The sequence below is a fragment of the Pteronotus mesoamericanus genome, unplaced genomic scaffold, assembly GCF_021234165.1.
Source record: "Pteronotus mesoamericanus isolate MK-2021 breed Mesoamerican mustached bat unplaced genomic scaffold, CSHL_Meso_final contig_50, whole genome shotgun sequence".
Classification (NCBI taxonomy): Eukaryota; Metazoa; Chordata; class Mammalia; order Chiroptera; family Mormoopidae; genus Pteronotus; species Pteronotus mesoamericanus.
The window spans coordinates 32792559-32813923 of record NW_026555186.1 but is presented as its reverse complement, the minus strand read 5'-3'; the positions used below and the strand labels follow the sequence as shown (position 1 = coordinate 32813923).

Genomic DNA, 21365 nt, shown 5'->3' with positions numbered 1-21365 from the left:
GGATTTAAGACAGTAGTTTTTGGAAGCAGACACACCTTGATTTCAATCTTGACCCCGCCTATTACATAAAGACTATATATAACCTTGGGCAAGTCATTTTATTTCTCTAAGCCTATATGCCTCATCTGAAGTATAAGTAATAATAACTAACTCATAGGGATACTGTGTATACTAAGTTAAATGAAATATTATATGTAAATAACAGCACAGTGATGGTATTTTAATCTGGACTTTGCTATATTAAAAAAATTATTACTCATTTTAATCACAGTAATATAGCACAAAGCTTAAAAAGTCAAATAGCACTAAAATAGATACACATACCAAAAATCAGCAGCTCCTTTCTTACCTCTTCCCGTACTCTGGCCAGCCTACCCAGAGGCAACCACGTGCAATTTGCCTTATTATGCCTCCTGGCATTCATCTCCAAATTACATACATTTTATGTATATAATTTTCTCCTGATACATCAAATTTAGATATTACTTATTTACTTATTATGTAGATGATATATATTCAAATTCAGTGTGAACCCCAAACTGAAACACCAGGATCATTAAAAAATGATGTCTGTTAAACTCACACATTGGGAAGAACATACAGAAGAAATGGTCTCTCTTAGGAACCAATGTATATAATCCAAATCAGTTGTAACCTGTTGATTCTGAGGTCTCTACTCCTCAGAGTATAATTATGAAATGATTTTATTTTTTCCAATAACTACACTTAACTCTCCTGTGTGGAATCTCCTTTCCCACCTCATAAATGTGGCAGACTGATTGCATTAATACCCCAATTTTTCACACGTCCCTGTATCCTTGCCCTTTGGTAGTATCTTCCCATGCTGACTCTGAGCTTGGGCCCCAAGAAAAACTCAAGTGGAGGTCCAAAAAAGGCGTTCTTCTTTCTACTTTCTTCTCTTGGGCCCTTACCACCACCATGAGAACAAGCTCAGGTTAGCCTGCTAGAACATGGCACCAAGCCAAATCATCCCAGCTGAGGCCACCTGAGTCCAGCCAGCTCCCCAACATTCTTGAGATGATTGTACATGCATAAGCAAGCCCCGCAGACATCGATCGGCAGAATGGGTCCAGCCATTTGGCAGGCTCCTAAGAAATAATAAATGGTTGTTTTAAACCATGAAGTTCGGTAATAGTTTATCATGCAGCAATACCTAACTGCACCTTAAACAGCACCTTGATTCCCATCCTGTAACTTTCAGATGCTGTCAGTTATTAGAACTTCATCCTTCAGAAAATTAAGACTCATTACTATTTTTGTTAACTTGAAGACTTCAGACTCAAAATCAATTTGATGCTCTTTTCTCCCTGTAGTTGAACCCACATGTTCTGCAGTTTGGAATGGAGAAATAAAGCTTGGTCTTGCTCAGAGAAACCTCCTGCCCCTCACTACTTCTCCCAGGAGCCATGCCTTGAGACTTGAAAGTAGGAAGGAGTGTCATCCCCTTGCTTAACGGGGATGCAGTGACAGTCTTCTCCTTTGCTGCTGTTTCTCTGGCTGACACTGACATCAACGTCCCTGCATCTGGCAGGCATGCAGCTGCTAGCTCCCTCATGGGGTGATCTTGTGGGCTCTTCAGAGCACTCTGCAGTGAGACCACTCCCTGGAATCTTCACCGGGTCTACTCAGTAACCATGCACCCTCTACCACTATGGAGGTCCCACTACCTCCTGGCTGACAGCTTCTTGAACAGGACAGTGGAAAAACAGGTCAAGCTTAGCTACTCTCAGAAGTGATCATATTAAATAGGTTAAATGGTGTCCTCTGGCCCCCACCATCACTCTCAACTTTCTCTAGCCCTGTTCCAACAGTAAAGAGAAGATCAGCAAGTCCATGGCTAAGCAAATGCTCAGTTAGTCAATGAAATGGCCTACCTGCTTGAAGGCACCCCATTCTCTTCACAATTAGTTCTTTGGAGAAGGAAGGGAGGCTTTGAGAGGGGAGGGAATCGTTTCTCATTACTAACTCTGCATTTCTCTGTTAAATTTTATTTTCATATTTGGGTGGGATGGAGGATCCCAGTCCTTCAAGAACGATTCCTCAGAACAGTCTCTGCAGACAGGTTTCTGGCCCCAGTGGCTACTAGATTATTCATAGCAATCCAAATATAGAAAATTGGTTACTTAGAGTCTTTTGTCTCCAGCTTGGAGCTTTAGATGAAATTCTGGAACAAGATAAAAAGGTCCCACTCAACACCCTGTTACATGGTTATTTTAAAATCTAAAGTATGCATTAAATTCTACTATACTGCATATCATTATAGAAAAATTCCATTTTTACAGAAATACCAGTTTTACTCAAAAGACTGCCCTGAAGAGGTTATTTGAATGATACTTATTAACTTTTCATGTAAATTTTACATTGTTTTCACAAATATTAGCTCATCAATTAAGAGACAGAAGAGGAATATTGTTTTTTTTTATTTTTCTCATATTTTTCAAATAAAACTTTAAATAAAGTTTGGAGAAATAAAATTCTCCAAATTGTGAATTTTTTTCTGAAAAATCGAGAGTCAATTATTCATGTAACAAATATTTATGTACCTACTTTATACCCAGTGATATTCTAGTAGTTTTGGGCATATCAACAAACAAAACAAAAATATGTCTTCATATTTTTGAGATTGAGCAGGAAAAAAGAGACATTAAGAAATAAACATAATAAATAAATAAATTACAGAGAATCTTAAAGATAACTAGTAGAATGAGAAAAATAAAAAGTAGAGTTGGATTAGGGGAACCAGAAGTACCAAGAATAAGGCTAGTACATAGATGGCCAGGTAGTTTGAACTACTGAATAGGGTGGTCAGGAAGCCCTCAATAAGAAGGTGATGTAAGAGCAAACACACAAAAGGATGTGGGGAGAAGAGGAGTTAGTCATACCTGGAATAAGTGTGTTCCAGACAGCAGAGAGGCCAGCCAATTCAGAGCCCCCCACCCACCCCAATCAACCCCAGGAGGAGTGTTTGTCTGGTATGCTTGAGGAACAGTCAGTGTGCCTGGTCAGTTGTGAATGAGAGGAAGGAAAATTGAAAGTTAAGTAAGAGCTGATAGTGGTTTGCACCAGAGTGGTACCAAGGAAGATGATGAGAAATAGTGTGATTCTAGATATTATAAGGTGGAGGAAACATGACGTCTGAATGGATAGAGTGTGGGTGGTAAAGGGAATAGAGAAGTTAAAGATAACTTTAGTAGCTTGAACAACTGGAAAAATTGAGCTGCAGTCTATTGAGGGGAGAAGGTTAATTTGGATAAAACTGGGTGAGCAACTTTGGGAGGAAGGAGATTAGGAGTTTAATTTTAGACTTGTTGACTCTAGGATCTAAGTGGGGACATCAAAGTAGAAATGTCAAGTAAGAACTTGACCTTATGAATGTGGAATTCAAGAGAGAAGTCTGGGCAGGGGATATACAAATGGGAGTAATTGGCATTTGATGGAATTTAAATGGATGACATCCACAGTCCTGAGAACAGCTAGAGGAGAGAATAAGATATAGGACAGCCTGGGCACTAATTTATGAGGTTATGGAAAAAAAAAAAAAACAGCAAAGGAGACTGAAAAGAATGAAGAGGAAAACAGGAGGTAAACCAAGAGAATGGGGACACCAAATGAAGGGAGTATATCAACTAGAAACAAATGGTTAATTCTGTCAAATACTACTAAAAGATCAAAGGAGTTACCAATGAACTTGGCAGCAATGAACTTAGAGGTTACTGATGACATTACATAATAATATTGGACTCAATGGCTCATTCCACTAAAAAGGAATTTTACTATTTAATGAAAATTCTTCTAAAACAAATAGATTTTTAAACACTAGTCAATGACCCATTTATTTCAAACAATATATTATACAATGAAATGAAATACAATAAAATGTGTTTACATAAATAAAAAACCTAGCAAAACTCCTTGAAGTTTATATGATTTTAATTCAGTTAAGCTAGCACATATAAACAGTTTACTATGCTAAACACCAACATATAGAAGCAAGAATACAGAAGCAAAAATCCCTGCAGTCAAGGAGCTTTCAGACTGCTACAGGGAATCAGGCAAGTACACAGAAAATCACCATATAGAATTGTGCAGTCAAGTTTACAGACATACAGAGGAGGGGCACCTAAGCGAATCCTGGGGTTAGGGCTGCCTATCTGAAGGACATGATGCTACAATTTAACCTTGAAAAAACACGTAGAATAATGGGCAAAAGACTTAACCATATAAATCACCAGTGAAGGTTCTAACTAACTAATAAACATATTAAAAGGTATACAAATGAAGTAGTTTTTAAGAGAATGAGAATTAAAATTACCATGTGGTCTCAATAAGAAGGACTTTAAATCCTCTCTAAAAAACAACAATTTCAGGGATCTGGCAATCTACCGAAGTCAAATAACATATTAAGAAACACTTATTCATGAAACACTGTTGAAATCGGGGTAAGAACAGTGGGAATCTGTGGCTCTCCTGTCTGGGGCCACTGCCATCTCTCTTTGGAGGTCAGGTGGGTGCTCTCCCTGGACCACAGGCTGGGACAGTCAGCTTCATGGCTAAAGAGGCTCGATTGATCTGGCCCAAGGTGAAAATGTGCTGTCCAGCAGCATCACTAATAACAGGTCTGAGGAAGCTATCTCTGTTGGGCCAAGCAATGGAGCAGGAACAAAACCAGAAAGGTGTTAGGGAGATCCTGGAAGTGGGGGACCCACAGAGCAGCTTGAACTCTGCAAACAACCCTGGCTGCCTTCTACCCACAATGCTCTGGGGAAACTATACTGTTTTCATATCCTGGGCGGATGGTAGAGCTGAACACAGGCACAAAGGACATGGCAGGAAGAAGTCAGGGCAGACTAAAAGAAATCTGCCTGGACTTTGAATGTAAATAATGGAACTGAGAGTAAATAATAGAATTAATTTGTTAAATACAATTATTTTACCTATTCACTTTGGCAGTATTTATACACTGAGTTGTTGGTAGTAAATTATTTCAAAGGCAAAACTATTAAATATCTACTTAAATTTTTGATCTCTATGCACACAACATGGTAGATAGATTCTTTGCTAACATTTAGTGACAATTTTAAAATTTACTTACAGGAATAGACATTTCCTACAAGTTTCTTAGGTACAATGTTGCTTTAGGTGAATAACAAATAAATCATCTGTTGGTTGGAAATACTTTACTTTTCCTTAACTTTTATTCCTTTTCCTTTAATTTATTTAAAAAATTTACATATCCCTGTATTAATAATCCTTTTTAGGGAGGTTGTGAGCATGTTACTGCTATTAGTTTTTGTGTAATGCTGCATTTGTTTAAGCCATCTACTATGAGTTAATGAAATATCATTTCTGGCCCCAAATGCCACTAGATAAAGATTAAATATATTGCATTCATATAGTCTCTTGATTGGACTTAAGTAGTTTGTTTTGTTTTTTTTAATCTTGTCCTTGGAGATTAGGGAAAAAATGCACCTGGAGTAGAATGCTGTGTTTTTGTAATAAACACTAAAACATATTCAGTTACTTTAAATTTTCATTCATAATTTACTGCATGTTATGATATGATTTGTCACTTAAGCATATACAAACTTAAGCAATCAGTACCAGAAGAAGTTGTATCACTTGTGAATTAAATATTTTTAATGTCCTTTTTAAAGATTATCAAGAGTATCAGAAAAGAGAGCTATAATACTTTATAAATTTATAAATTAAAATTTAAATGATAGTAATTATGTACTTTTGATAATTAAAAGCACATTTCTGCCTAACCATGATGTTTGGGTTCACTGGACAGGCTGGCAGTCTATATTTCAAAAAGTCTTGTAGGAAGTTGTCTTTCCACTGGTGAGTTTATCAAGTCCAAGATCTGACCCTCAGGTTCAGAGAGATTGGAATGGAACTGTCTCTCAAAGAAAGATGCCCATCAAGCAATGTCAAAGGATATATCTATAAAGACATCAGGATATCTATATAGAATCCAATTATCCAATTATGAATTTATAACTATAAATACAATTTTCAAATGAACTAGAATGTTCCTGTCATCATGATTATTCATTTTTGTTTTGCAGGTGGACAAATCACAATAGTGTGAGCACAGGATGAGTATAAATTCCCGTAAGTAGTGGCACAAATGAAATATTTAATGGCATACTCTAACAGTGGCATCATACATCTTGCTCTGCAGTAGAGGTAGTCTTACCATTGAGGTCAAGTTGTTTAAAACTTGTAGGGTAAGAATCTCTCTTTGCATAGGGTAATGGACACTGCCAATGTTTCTTTCATTCATTTTTTTTTTTTAAGTTTTAATGACTGGCTAGTCTCTTTTGGTTGCCATCGGATTAGAGTCAAATCTTGTAGAGTGGGAAGCCATTGTCTCTCTCTCTGAGGTAATTTGCCTGTCCTGATCTATTATGAGTTAATTTCATGCTTAAACTTAGAAAATGTTTATTTCCAAAGCCTAAAAGAAGGCTTCCAACAACAGACATTATTATGATCATGAATGTTTATAAAACTAGGGAAAAAAATCATCAAAAATCACACTAACCTAATAAAATTGTGGTTGTTTTGCTGAATTTTTCTCATGTAGGCTTTCACTTTTAGGTATTCTTAATTAGATAAACAAGTGTTGCTATATTTCCCAGTTGTGATTTTAATGGTTTGTTTTTGTTTTTTTTTTAATTTATAAATTTGGAGGGAAATTACCTATTTACAACATTGTCTTTCCTTTTAGGAACACTACAGCTGTTCATTTTAAAACTTGATTTTGCTAGGTATATTTTGTAACTGATTACCTAAATGAATTGTCTTAGTATTTCTATTACTTTTAAAAATAATTTCTTGGTGCTTTCCATGTCACCCTACATAATGAAAATATCGTTTCTTTTTCAATATTTATGGCTTCATTGCCCTGGCTAGTGTAGCTCACTTGGTTGGAGCATCATCCCATAAACCAAAAGACTGCAGGTTCAATTCCCAGTCAGGGCACATGCCTAGGTTGCTGGTTGGGTCCCGGGTTGGGGCATGAAATGAAAGGCAACTGATAAATGTTTTTCTCTCATATGGATGTTTCTCTCCCTCTCTTTTCCTCCTTTCCACTTACTCTAAAGCAAATAAGCACATTTGTGGATGAGGATAAAAAAAAAAAAGTACAGCTTCATTTTGGTCATATTGCATTAGTTACAATTTCTAGAACAAATTGTGTGCTATAGCAGCAATTGCATATATTCTTGTTTTACAGCATATTTTTATGATGACATTCATAAAGGTATACATAAGGTAGTCTTATTGTCTTTATTCTGTATCAAGATAACTAGTATAAATAAATAAACTTAGGCACCAAGATAACAATTGACTTGGCCAAGTTTCAGCTAGTACTGAGCTCTAACCCAGGTCTTTGGACCAGTACAGTCCCATATTTCTCAATACTCTTTGTCGTTTTCTAAACGATAGATTGTACACAAAGTTTAATTACATAAACAGTCTCATAGATTAGAGTTCTGTTGGCCTTGAACTCCACATGATCAAAACTGAGCTCATCATCTTTCAATCTCCTAATAATTGAATTTTTTGTTTTAGTAGATGGTTCAACCATCCTTCTGGCTCAGGCCATAAACCTGAAGGCTTTTACTCCTGTCTCCTCAATACTTAGACCTAATGGATCATTATATCAGTTTATTTCACCTTTAAAAACCTCTCAAGTTGGCTTACCTCTGCATCCTCTGCCCTCTTTTCCCATTGCCACTGTCTTGGTTCAGGCCATTATTTCTTCTTTCTGTCTCTAATCTTGCCTTCTGCCAACTTACCTTCCACACTGCCAAAGTGACTTTATAAAATGCAATTCCAATCCATTACTCCCTGGTTAAATCCTTTAGTGATTCTCCATTATTTCAGAATATAGTTCAGATTCCTTAACTAAGCATACACAGCTCATGACTAAAAAAGAAGTACTCTTTTGAGTATGGTTTCTTCCTCTCAATATTACATTTATGCATAGCTTTGTGGTCAACAACTGGTCTAACCTATGCTCAAACATCATTAGTCAGTAATACAATTCCACCCCTCCTAAAGGATCCATGTGTGTGTGCATGTGGGGTGAGTGTGTGTGTGTGTATGTGTATATAGTTTAATTTTCTTTAATAATATTGCGTTTCAGAAATAAATGAAATCTCTTAACAGAATGAGGCTGAGGCTATGTAATTCAAGATGTTGTCATCTAACAGATATTCATTCCCAATTTTCTGTTTAGCTCCCTACTTCATAAAATCTTAATTCAAAATTTGTAGAAATAATAGATGAATTTTAAAGACATTATGCTGAGTGAAATAAGTCAGTCACAAAAAGATGAATTTTGTATCAGTCCATTTATATGAGGTAAATAGAGCAGTCAAATTCACAGTGACAGAAAATAGAATGGTGGTTGTCAAGAGCTGGGGGGAGGGGCAATGAGGAGTTAGTGTTGAATGGATACAAAGTTTCAATTCTGCAAGATAAAAAAAGTCGAGGAACTTAGTGTCACAACAGTGTGAATGTACTACTCACCTCCACTGAATTGTACACTTAAAATGGTTAAGATGGTAAATTTTATGCTATGTATATTTTACCATAATTTTAAAAATAAATTAAAAATTGGAGAAATAATATTTTATGCTTCTAGGGTCTTTTTATTTTTAGATTTTATGTATTTACTTTTAGAGAGATAGGAAGGGAGGAAGAAAGAAAGGGAGAGAAACATCATTGTTTGAGAGATACATCAATCGATTGCCTATCACACACCCCCAGTTGGAGACCTGGTCCACAACCCAGGCATGTGCCCTGACTGGGAATTGAACTGGAGACTGTTCAGTTCATACGCCAGTGCTCAATCCACTTAGCCACACCAGCAAGGGCGAGGGTCTTTTCTTGAATCCATTCATGCTTTAATATATAATGATAAATAAACTTAGGGTATACTTGAAGAACCCATAATTTTAAGACATATGGAAAAAAAAGAAAGCCAAACTAAGTAAATTGAGATATATTACACTATTTCATGTTTGCCACAGATTCTTTAAAACAATGAGTTCCTGGCTGTGTGAGTTGATAATTGTAGGAGACAGGTGATTGGCACATGGGAATTTATTATATTAATCTCTTTATTTTTATATGCTTGAAATTTTTCATAATAAAACATTAAAAATAAAGATAGTTCTACAAATAAACAACATGAAATTCAGCAGGGCAGCAAGATTAATGGCAAGGTTAGGATGAGTTTTCTCTCAAGATAGTGTTAAAAGATGGAATAAAATAAAGCATGGGAGTATTTTAGAACCTAGTTTTAAAATATGTATTTGATGTAATTAACATAAGGTGAAAGGTTTTAAGAAGAGAAATGTGAATTAACCAAAGAGAAAGACCACCATAAAGAAGGAATTAAAAAATCAGTTTGAACTACTGGTCAAGTTGGCAGCATAGGTAAAAATGGCTCACCTCCTCACACAACCACAACAAAATTACAACTACATTATAGAACAACCATGACTCAGAAACTGCCAGAAATCGAATTGAATGAAGTCTGACCCCTACAGAATTAAAGAAACCACAGCCACCCAGGCTGGTAAGAAGGGCGGAGATGTGAAATGGGCCAGTCCCACGCACGAGTGGTAGATAAAAATTCGGGAGGGATATCTCGGGAGCAAGGAGTCTCAGACCCACAACAGGCCCCCCAGCCCAGGGTTCCAGGAAGGTAAGTTCCCATAACTTCTAGCTGCAAAAACCAGCAGGGACTGAGCCAGTGGAAGAAAGAGCTGGAATCCCAAGCAGTTCCACTTGGAGAACCCACACATGAACTAACTCACTCCCTCTGAGCTCCGGCACTGGGGTAGCAGCTTAAAAGGTACCTGTGAGTGGCATACGGGGAGGAACTGAAAAAGCTGGCATCAAGACAAGAATTAGGGGACAGCTTTCACCCTGACAGAAAGGTGGAGAGAGCCAGAGACTACAGGCAGGTGCCATATCTGAGATTCCATCAACCTGGCAACACTGTTTGTCCTGCCCTGGAGATCCTCTGAGGCTCCATCCCACCCAACTTACAGCTGTTAACAGTAGCTTTTCCATATGAATGGCTAGTCTTGGCTCAAGCTTCAAAACTTCCTAAATTTTTTCAAACAAGCAACAGCTAGCATCAGTGAGTCCCCAGCCCCTGTACCTCTTTTTAAGTAGCCTCGGGCTGGGCACTAGCAGCAGCCAGCCTAGATTCACAACTTGGCTTCACTTGGGAATCTCTAAGCCCAGCATAAGTAGCAGCCATCTCATATGGCTTTATAGCTTAGGCAGGGTGGCCCTGGGCAAAATACAGGTGTGGGCTAACCTTGGCCTACACCACCCAGGAAACCCCAAGACCTGAATACCCAGTGGACAACTCCAGGTCATGTTGGAGTACCACCACCCTGCCCCTGCAAAGCTGATCCTTCACAGAGGGTGGACATTAGTGGTCACAGCTAATCCTTACAACTACTGAGTGGCCTGGGTAATTCCCTCCCATTAACCTGCCAACAGCAACCAAGGCTCAACTACAAGAAGAAGTTGTACTCAGCCTACATAAAAGGCAAACCTTGAGTACCCAGCTTGCATGATAGTGGAGGCTGGGCCACTGGACTTCACAGGACACCCACAAGATTAGGCCATGGTAACAAGACAGGGAGTCATAGCAGCTCTATCTAATACATATAAACAAACACAGGGAGGTTGCCAAAACAAGCAGACAAAGAAACATGGCCCAAAGGAAAGAACAGATCAAAACTCCAGAAAAAGAACTCAACACGAAAAGCGATCTATCAGATACAGAGTTCAAAACAATGGTTATAAGAATACTCAAGAAACTGAATGAGGGCCTCAGAGCATAAAAAAGATCCAGTCAGAAACAAAGGACATACAATCTGAAATAAAGAACAATTTACAAGAAACAACAGTAGAGTGAATGAAGCCAATAATCAAATCAATGATCTGTAACATAAGGAAGCAAAAAACAACCAATCAGAATATGAAGAAACAAGAATCCAAATAAATGAGCCCAGCGTAAGCAGCCTCTGGGACAACTTCAAGGATTCCAATATTTGTATCACAGGGGTACCAGGAGGAAAAGAGAAAGAGCAAGAAATTAGAAATCTATATGAAAAAAAATTAAAAGAAAACTTCCATAATTTGGTGAAGGAAATAGATATGCAAATGCAGAAAGCACAGAGACTCCCAAACAAGATGGATGCAAAGAGGCCCACTCCAAGACACATCATAATTAAATTGCCAAAGCTTAAAGATAAAGACATAATCTTAGAAGCAACAAGAGGAAAGAAGTTTACCTACAGGAGAGTTCCCGTCAGACTGTCAGTTGATTTCTCAAAAGAAACTTTATAGGCTAGAAGGGACTAGTAAGAAATATATTCAAAGTCATGAAAAACAGAGACCTACAGCCAAGATTGCTCTACCCAGTAAAGCTATCATTTAGAATCAAAGGGCAGATAAAGAGCTTCCCAGACAAGACAAAACTAAAGGAGTTCATCATCACCAAACCATTATTATATGAAATGTTAGAGAGACTCATTTAAGAAAAAGAAGATCAAAACTATGAACAATAAAAAAGCAAAAAAATACACATCTATCAACAGCTGAATCTAAAAAAACCAACTAAGTAAACAAGAATAACAGAGACAGAATCATAGATACAGAGAGCATTTTGATGGTTGCAGGAGTGTGGAGGAATGGACAAAGAGTGAGGGTATTAAGAAGTACAAATAGTTAGTTACAGAATAGCCATGGGGATGTAAAGTACCATATAGAAAATGGAGTAGCCAAAGAACTTTTACACATGACCCATGGACAGGATCAAAGGTGTGGGGATTGCCTGAGTGAGTGGTGGGTGGCAGGTGGCGGGTGGTGGGTTGGGGGTGGCAAAGGAGGAAAAATGGGGACAACTGCAATAGCATAATCAATAAAATATAATTTTTAAAAATCAGTTTGAATTTCTAAGAATAAGTAAAATTTTATCCTACAGAAATTAGAAAATAAGCCCTTTAAATAAGTAGTTCCTAACTGCAAATGGAGTAATGCAAATATTTCTGTTTTGCTATATAAGTTTCAAAATATAATCAAGTCAGCTAACGGAAAAGACAGGGATTAATGGGCAGGGGGCTTTATTCCTTCTTTAAGAATAACACACAAAATGATCTAGTATTAATTGCATGAAATCTAATCGGAATATTAGTATAATATTTTGTTTTGTGTTCTCTTCCTGTTTCTGTTATACAAAAGTGAGAGAAGAGAGTTGAAAACCAATGGGTCAAATCATAGAAATGAGGTCCTAAACTAATGTACTCATAGCTAGTAAGTAATCACACACACATACACACAAAGGAAAAAAAAACAAATTGCGGGGGAGGGGAGGGGAGAATTGAACAAAAAGTAAAAAGGACTGATGGACAACAATGTGGTGATTGCTAGGGGTAGATGGGTATAAGGGGACTAAATGGTAATGGGAAAAAATACAATAAAAATGTAAAAATATATCTGTTTAAAAAAAACAAAGTTAGAAGGCAAATTACTTCAAAGTTTTACACTTTACACAAATTCCCAAAAGGCATCTGAATCCAAGATAAGGCTAAGTTTTGTAATTATTAATAAAGTTTAGGGCAGGGAATAAATTGTGACAAGACAGAAGAAAAGGAAACATATAATGTAACATAAATAAAAGTAGAGAAAATAATTCTAAAATTAAACCTATATACACATTACCCATATTCAATATATATCAAGACTTTGCCACATTGTTTCATCTATCCCTGGTTTGTTTGTTTTTCTTTGCTAGGATCCTTTTATATTTTATCATTTTATATTTTATATTTTATATTTTATCATTTTATATTTTAGTCGATAATCAAATATCCCAAGTTGTTTGAAATAGTTCTTTTTACCGTTGATTTGAATCAAGATCGAAATAAGTTTCACACATTACATTAGGTTATGTTTTTTTTAATTTCTTTTAATCTAGAGTAGTGCTATTCAAAGTGCGATGTGAACGGGTACCAGTGTGAGAACTAGTTGTTACTAGTCCAAAAACTCCTTGTTACAGGTCAATAAGATAAATATAAACAAAAAAAATAAAAAGTGAGGACTTAGAAACTTTCATAGCAAGTTGATGTTGTCAAAATACCCAAGAGCATGGTCAGTGGACCCATCTCCCTGAACCACACGGATGATGACTCCCAGGGTGACTTACATAGAACCTGAGCTGCACATAAGTCTGGAGCCCTGGGACCACTTACTGGTTGCTGCCCCAAAGAATACCGAAAAAATAAAAAACAAACAAACAATAAAAAGCCTGGTCCTTAATCCTAGATAGTTAGAGATGCAGTCCTCCTCGTCAGTTCTTTATCTTTTTTTTAACTTTTTTTTAAAAGATTTTATTTGTTTTTAGAGAGTGGGGGAGGGATGGAGAAAGAGAGGGAGAGAAACACTGATGTGCGAGAGATACATGATCAGTTGCCTCTCACATGCCCTCAACTGGGGATCTGGCCCACAACCCAGGCATGTGCCCTGATTAGGAACTGAACCAGCGACCATTTCAGTTCACAGGCTGGCACTCAGTCCACTGAGCCACAAGAGCCAGGGACGCTTCTTTAGTTTACTATCAACTTTTAAAGAAATTGGGTCAGTTGTCCTTTAGATTTTTGGATTTTTCTATTTGCTTCCTGTGGTGTCAATTAACTTGGTCCTGCATCACTTGACTTCCTTAATTGCTTCTATCCAGGTTCAACTTTTGGGACAAGAATATTTCATGAATTATGCTCTGTGATTTATGTTATAAAACTTCAGAAAGTATATACTATCTGGATGCCCTCTTTTTAGTAACACCAAGATTGATCACTAGGTTCAGGTGATGATGGCTCAACCCTTCCTCCGTAAATGCCCTAACCTTCATCCAACGGTTCCATCCCCTCATTGTTGTTGCCTAATTCATTTCATTAGGGATTGAAAAATGGTGATTTTTTTAAATTCTACCATTTTTTCTATGTTCATCAAATAAAATTCTAAAAGGAAATATTTCCTTTATCAAATTAGGCTATTTGGTTACCATGAAATATAGCTTATAAGGAAAGACAGGATAAACACTTCTTTCTTTCTAACAATTTTCAGAACAGGAAGTTGATGTTCTAGATACTCCCAACGATATTCAGTGAATTAGGTTTGGAGACTGTTCTACTCCACTCTCTCTCATGTTATCTCTCTCTCTCTCTCTCTCTCTCTCTCTCTGTTATAAACTCATGAATTTTTAAGATATTTAATGTGTTTCAAACAACTGCATTCACTGTTATTTGCCTTCTTCTGTTTCCCATTCTTATCCTAGAGAATAATATATTACAGACCAGTACAGTAGATTTGGTGCAAACAGACTTTCCTAGAGTTTTCTAAAAACCTAACTACATTTTCATTTATAGCATTAATCTATAAAAGACACTGAATATTTCAAACAACCAACTAAATATTTTGACTATAATATGGCTTTCCACGTGCCATAAACAGTGCCAAACTCTCTGAATGCAAATTTCATTCTATCTACACAGTAACTGTATTAGGTGGATAGCACTGTTTTCCCTATTTTATAGGGAAATTTCATAAAAAAATGAAGTTTGGAGACATTAAGTAATTTTTCCAATATTCAACTACTAAATGGTAGAGCAGGGATTTGTTTTTGTTTTTGATTACTGAAGTCTCTTTATTTTAATATTTAATGTTACCATTAATGATAATCCAATCTTGAATAAAATAGCATTAAGTATATTATTTCCAAATTAGTATATTTTCTGTCTGATTAACAATTAAAACTTTGTAATTGGTTACACTTTGCATTGAAAAACAAGCTAAAAGCAAAATGAACAGCTTTATAAGAAAATTACCCATGAAATTTTTTTCCCTTAAAATGACCAGGCCTGAATGAGGTTCATAGCAGAGAAGTCCAATTAACAAATTTATTTGAGTTCCAGACACATTGCTCTTTTTATCCCATATAATTACTCCCATCCTTCCAATCATTCTAATATAACCGATGATTGACAACCAGTTTGATTTTCAGATGTGTTATCAATCCACCTGCTTTTTCCAGATCCAAAGGAAGCCTAAGTAAATGTTTTCACTGAAGGTTTAGGGCCCTCCATAAGCTAAAATTCTTACCTAAAGAGTTATTATGAGAAGATCCAGCTGCATCTGAAGACGTGTCAAGGCTTAAAATAGCGGAAGCAAGTCTGGGGGAGGAAGTGGGGTGGGGGGCCCAGACTTCAGCTTTTCTTGGTTAGGAGAATGAGCACATCAGAGGCTGCCACTCTTTGGCTACCATTTCTATGTGGGCTCAGGGTTTTGCTTTCAACCTACTTTCTCTACTGTCTTTAATCATATTCTTTTAAAAAAAAAATCATATAAACTCATTACCCCTTTGTTTACATTGTTTAAAAAGATGCCACTCTTTTCTACGATGCTTGCAATGCAAGAATTAAGCCTTCTGCCCTCTCTCTCAATAGTCTGGTGTGAAGCTCGAAGAAAAGTTTTATTTTAAATCTCCTTACTCATGTGTCTCAGTTCTTGAGAGGAAAGCCTTTGGGAGTGAGGGAAGTACAAGAGAAACGGAAAGAAGAAGCCAGATCAAACCCAGATGTGCTGAGTTTCCATAGAGAGCCATTCTTACTTTAAAACCTTGGAAGTAATATTCAAGTGTGTGATCTACATGAATTTGTGCGACTATCTTCAACAATATTATTTAAATTACTGAATTAATGACCTAATTTTCTATCTGGTTGCTCTTGCTAGAGAATAAACTTACAAAAGCCTAAATACACATACACACACACACTTGAGTGCACACAGAACTGATGAAATCTGAATAAACTGGATTGTACCAATTTCCTAGTTGTGTTATTATACTACAGTTATGCAAGAGGTTGTCACTGAAGGAAACTGAATGCAGTATAGGATATCTCTGTGTTACTTCTTACTTCCATATATAAATCAACAATTATCTCAAATTTATTTTTAAAACATGAATGTTTCTCATTAAGACCTCACATTCAAAGAGTTTGACTGAAGTAACTTTGTGCTTCATTTCTCTGTATGTACATAATTAGGGTATAGATGCTTGGCTTAATGATGTCCTAAGTAACAGTTAATATTTTTTACTATTAGAGCACTTCATTTCTAAGCACCTTCTATGTAGTGACTCATTTAATCCTCACAACAAACCCAGCAAGTAGATATTTTATAAGAAAACTGAGGCACAAAGAGGGCCAGAAACTTGTCCAAAGTTATTTGGTTGGTACTTAAAGAAATTGAGATTCAAACCCAGCTCTTGAGCTTGTACTCCAAGCACTGCTCTGTGCTTTCTCTCAGTAACTACTGTTATGACTTCATTGTTTTACCTATTATCTTAATGTGCATTCTATGTCACATTTAGAGAGGCTTTAGATTTTTATTTATATGATCTATAATTTATAGCACTATTTCCAAAGTGAAGTGATGTCCAATCAGATAGGATCAGATATGTTATCTTTGTTCAATCTTATCCTAATATGTTTGAACAAGCTTTTCAATATGTCAAAATATTTGACTTTGTTTTTCTTGCTCAATGTATTCCCTCTCCTTACTTCATTCTAGCTTATTCCTTATAGATTTGATAAGCATGCCCCAGAGCACTGGTCAGCAAGCTGTAGCCCGTGGGCCACATTGTGCCCATTGCCGGTTTTGTACAGGCTGTGAGCTAAGAAAGGTTATTACAATTTTTTTAATAATCAAAAAAATCACAAAGAATAATTATTTCCTGATAGTTGACAATGATATGAATTCAAATTTCAGGATACATAAACAAAGTTTTATTGGAACACAGCCATGCTCATATATTTATGTATTGTTTATAGCCTCTTTCATTCTATGAGGGCAGAATTACTGGATGGCCCACAAAGCATAGAATATTTACTATCTGATCCTTTGCAGAAAAAAGTTGGGCAGCCCACATTGTGTACCAAAGTGAGACAGGTAGAGCAAGCATTTGTATCCAGGTCTCCCTAACTCTGAAGCCCATGCTCTTAACCACAGTCATTAATTTCATATAGATGATCATGTTAAACAAGAGCTCTCAGTGAAAGCGTACCCGCTACCTGAAGGGTTTGGAAATGTTGGGGGTAGGAGAAAAAGAAGAATTGTTCTGCCCAGATGCCAACAGTATCCAGCCCCACTGAAAAATAAGAATTTAGAAGCATTCTCCCTGTTCTGCATACCTCCAGATATAAAAACTAGAACTGTTTTGTCTACTTTTAGAAACTGTTTTCTTTTATATTTTTTTCAAAAATCTTAAAATATGTTTATTGACTTTAGAAAGAAAGGAAGGGAGAGAAAGAGAAACATCATCATGAGAGACAAACATCATTTGGAACCAGGGATCAAACCTACAACCTAAGTAATGTACCCTGACCACAAGTCGAACCCCCAACCTTTTAGTGTATGGGATGACACTCCAACCAACTGAACCACACCAGCCGGGCTCTTAAATTATTACATGTTTCATTAAGTTACATTGTTTATCTTATCAACTTTGTAGGAAAAAATGATGTTTTATCTTATCTATAAAGTTGAACAATACCAATTCTCTAAATATTATAGCAATTCTTTCAAAATTTAAAAATAAAATGGATGTTTCCAAAGTGACTTATGAAAAAACCTGAAGGTATGAGTGACAATATGTTTTCTCTTTAAAGTAGACTTTGTCGTAATAAACAAGATTCTTTTTAAAAAGAACTTTCAGGGACAGAAGGGGACAGAGGGAGGTATTACAAAAGTGAACTTTTTGAGGATGATGGATATGTTCACTTTCTTGTGTTGAAAGTTCACAGGTCTATCTATACATATGTCAAAATTTACCAGTTGTACATTTTAAAAATGTTCAGTTTATTGTTTGTCAATTGTACTTCAATACAACAATTTTTAAATAAAAATAAATCTCTAGGGTCTAAAAAGTAAAACAATGGTTTAAGTGTTGTCTGCACAGTCCCACAAAAAAGACTGACATATTAATAAAAATGGGAGAATTGAGGGAAACAACCAAGAGACTGATGCACAATTTCCTTCATAAAAATGATACAGGATGGCTGAAAGAACTTAGCAAAAATACTAATATCCCAAAATTTAGAAGGAAGGAATCTGTTTGTCCGCAGCCCCTTTTCCTAACTCAAATCAACAGCATGCACTGAGGCAGGGCCGGATGAGGGACTACAGTCACACACTGGAGACTCTGAATTCCGTAAGTTATCAACTGGCCACACGGGGTGTGCATCACCGGCATGCTGGGTTTGGTCCTCACCATGTTCAAACCACATCTTTTATTTGCCAACATTAAAAATTTTAGATATTTCTCCCCCAAAGTCCTTTTTACTTTTCTTGGAAGGTCGGGTAACCCTCGAGCCCATGTTTCCAATCTGACAGCGGGCCCAGCACTGTGGTCAGCACAGGCCACAGGCCTCAGCGTCTCTGGCAGATTGGCCCGTTCACATGACCGGGCCTGGTCTCTGCAGAGTTTTGAGTTTGCAGTCCTTGACCTCAGGCTGCAGAGATTTTCTCTCAACAGTGTTTTGTTTTGTTTTGATACTATCTTTGGGCTCACCCCCACATTAAAAAGAACTACCCTTAATTAAAGGTGCAATTTTCACTGCAAAGGGAAGGAAACTTTCTTAACTCAGCAGACAGTGGCAGCAAACAAGAACTTAGACTTAGCCATACCCATCCCTGAAATCAAGGCCAGGACAAGAATATAAACGACCCCTGGAAACTGATTCCTGGGGAACTAGTTTGAACAAACTAGTTTCAGAGAAACTTCTAAGAGATATAATTCCCTTCTGGAGATCTTCCTCAGTGTCCTACCACCCCTACAACACACACACACACACACACACACACACACACACACACGCACGCACGCACGCACGCACGCACGCATGCGCGCACAGTCAGTCCCAGCTGCCTCCCTAACCTTCTTCCCCTCCATTCTGCTAGGTCACAGAAATGGTAACAGGAATCTGTATCATTCTGCCTCAAGCTTAAGATAAGATAAATTCATTTTTAAAAAAGCTGGTGAAAAGGGAACGTTGACAAGGAATAAGCACACAAATTATTGCAGGTCCAAAAGGGGCAAAAACCTTTACTCATTCAGTGAATAAACAATCAACAATCAATGGTTTTATTTAATTATTATATCTCAGGACCATTAATATTAAGATCAAGATGAAGACAAAGAGAACTTTTATCACAGTTACTTAACATTTTTCTAACCATTCATAAAATAATAGAGCAAAATATTACAAATAACAACAAAAAATTCATTTGTAGATGACTTCACTCTATTTAGAAGATTACAGGGAAATCACTGAAAAAATATGAAAACTAAAAGGAGAAATTAGTGATTGAATAGTTACCAAATTAATATAGAATAATTAGCTCTTCTTTTATATGTTGGCTCATAATAATCATAGAAGACAGAATATGAATAAAAATGCAAAAACCATAGCAAACAAGATTATAAAATACTCAGAAACAAAAATTAATAAAAGGTGCCAGTTAAGGTCATGTTATCCTGGAGCAGGAGATGCCCAACGGGCTTATGGACTGTCCAGTCACTTAGAGAGTGGAGCTGGAATCTACCATCCTCTGATCCATCCCAGGAGCCACCTTGTAAAAGCCTAACCGACATAAGGCCCAGGGAGAAATTAAGGCTTCTCTCGCCAGCAACACTAGACCTGATGGAGACCTACATCTCCCTGGCCTAGTTCTGAATCATAGGAATCAACTCCAAACTGGTCATGTTTCTCAGAGTGCATATAGAAAACAGAGCCAATCAGCAGAGAATCAAGATTCATCACTTTTTCAAGAATCAGATAAGATGTCCAGTAGAGAAAACTTATTCTCCAAGGAAAGGATTTCAAGGAATTCTTAAAAAGCTTTTGGCAGAGAACCTTACTAAATGTATGTGTGAAAAATAAATGAGTACATAGACCTTTTCATTATTATTACTGAATAAAACCAAAAGAAAGAAAGTTTTGAAATGTGTTTATACTATTAAAAAAAATCCCAATTAACACAATCCTCAATATTCAGAATTTGTGACTGTTTGTGGTCTGATTTCAGTTATCTTTCCATTCTCTGGATGAAAGTAGTTTCCTAAGAAAATTAATGGTGTAAACAAATGGTTTGAGGCACCACAGAAGCATCTATTTATATTCACATAATTAATATGCTAAGCATTCTTATCTAATAAATTAAAGCAGGTCACCTAAAGACGTTCCTAGATAATACTTCATTAGCCTAATTATAATGAGTACATATAGTTGAAGTAACAAAATGAACATCTGTTTTAAAACATTTTTCAATTTAAGCCTTTTACTAAATCAAGCGAGCTTTCATACATTAGTTTCAATTACTAAGGGTTTACATGGCAAAAAAAAAAAAAAAGAAAAAGAAAGAAAGAAAAGGAAAACTCCATCGAAATAGAAAATAAAAATTTCTGTTCTTACCTTTGAAGTCCTCCATTCCCAACCATCACCTATCTGCTGTGAATGTTTGATAAATTCTGTACAATAATGCTGAAATGTTTTTTCTCCAAAAAACTCATCATCTTCCATACTAAATGGTAACTGCAATATAAAAACTAAGTATTAGCATCAGCTGTAGAATGAATATGGCAAGAAATTCTGCTAATTCACTTATTTATTCCAACAAACCAAACTTTGGAACTTAAAATGGAAAACTACTTCAGAGCCATTCCAAAAACTGTGTTTTGTTTCCATCTTTCTCATCTTATCTGATTTTTAATCAGGAAGAACATGTCTATAAATTCAGTTTCAACAGCTTAATTTTTTCTCACTTCTTCTAAGCTAGTGCTTTCAACCTCCTCAGAACTTCCTTTTCTACCTCCTACTTCAGCTCTAATGTAGATGGTATGATAGTGATAGGTAGAGCTGAGTTGTTCTTCACACTTTATTAGAGAATTAACTCAGTAACAAATGGTGCTCTAAAGTCTGAAAATATTTGTTTTTCAAGGTCCAACTTTATTGTGTCTACAAATGCAACAAATCAAGGAATACCCCTATATTTCTTAAATAAATCTGTCCAAAACATAAAACATTGCTTATTAAAAGAGAATTTTAGAGCTGGAGGAAAACTCGCAGAGTATGTAGTTCAAGTCTCTTGATGAGAAAAGACAGACCAAGTGAATTCCCTCATTCACATTAGTGACAGGCATCATCAGGACAATTGGTACTTGTTGACTGCTTTCTTTGTCAAGCACT

At 36.4% G+C, this 21365-nt stretch overlaps 1 protein-coding gene across 2 annotated transcripts in view; it reads right to left on the bottom strand.

Annotated features, from left to right (window-relative positions):
• ATG10 (autophagy related 10) overlaps positions 1–21365 on the bottom strand; it is a 214151-nt gene that overhangs the window by 180037 nt on the left and 12749 nt on the right. For both annotated transcript variants that reach the window (XM_054578556.1, XM_054578557.1), the window contains exon 2: positions 20592–20711. In XM_054578556.1, coding sequence (XP_054434531.1) covers positions 20592–20699 — 108 coding nt within the window. In that variant the 5' untranslated portion in view covers positions 20700–20711. The remainder of the gene's footprint in view (positions 1–20591; positions 20712–21365) is intronic.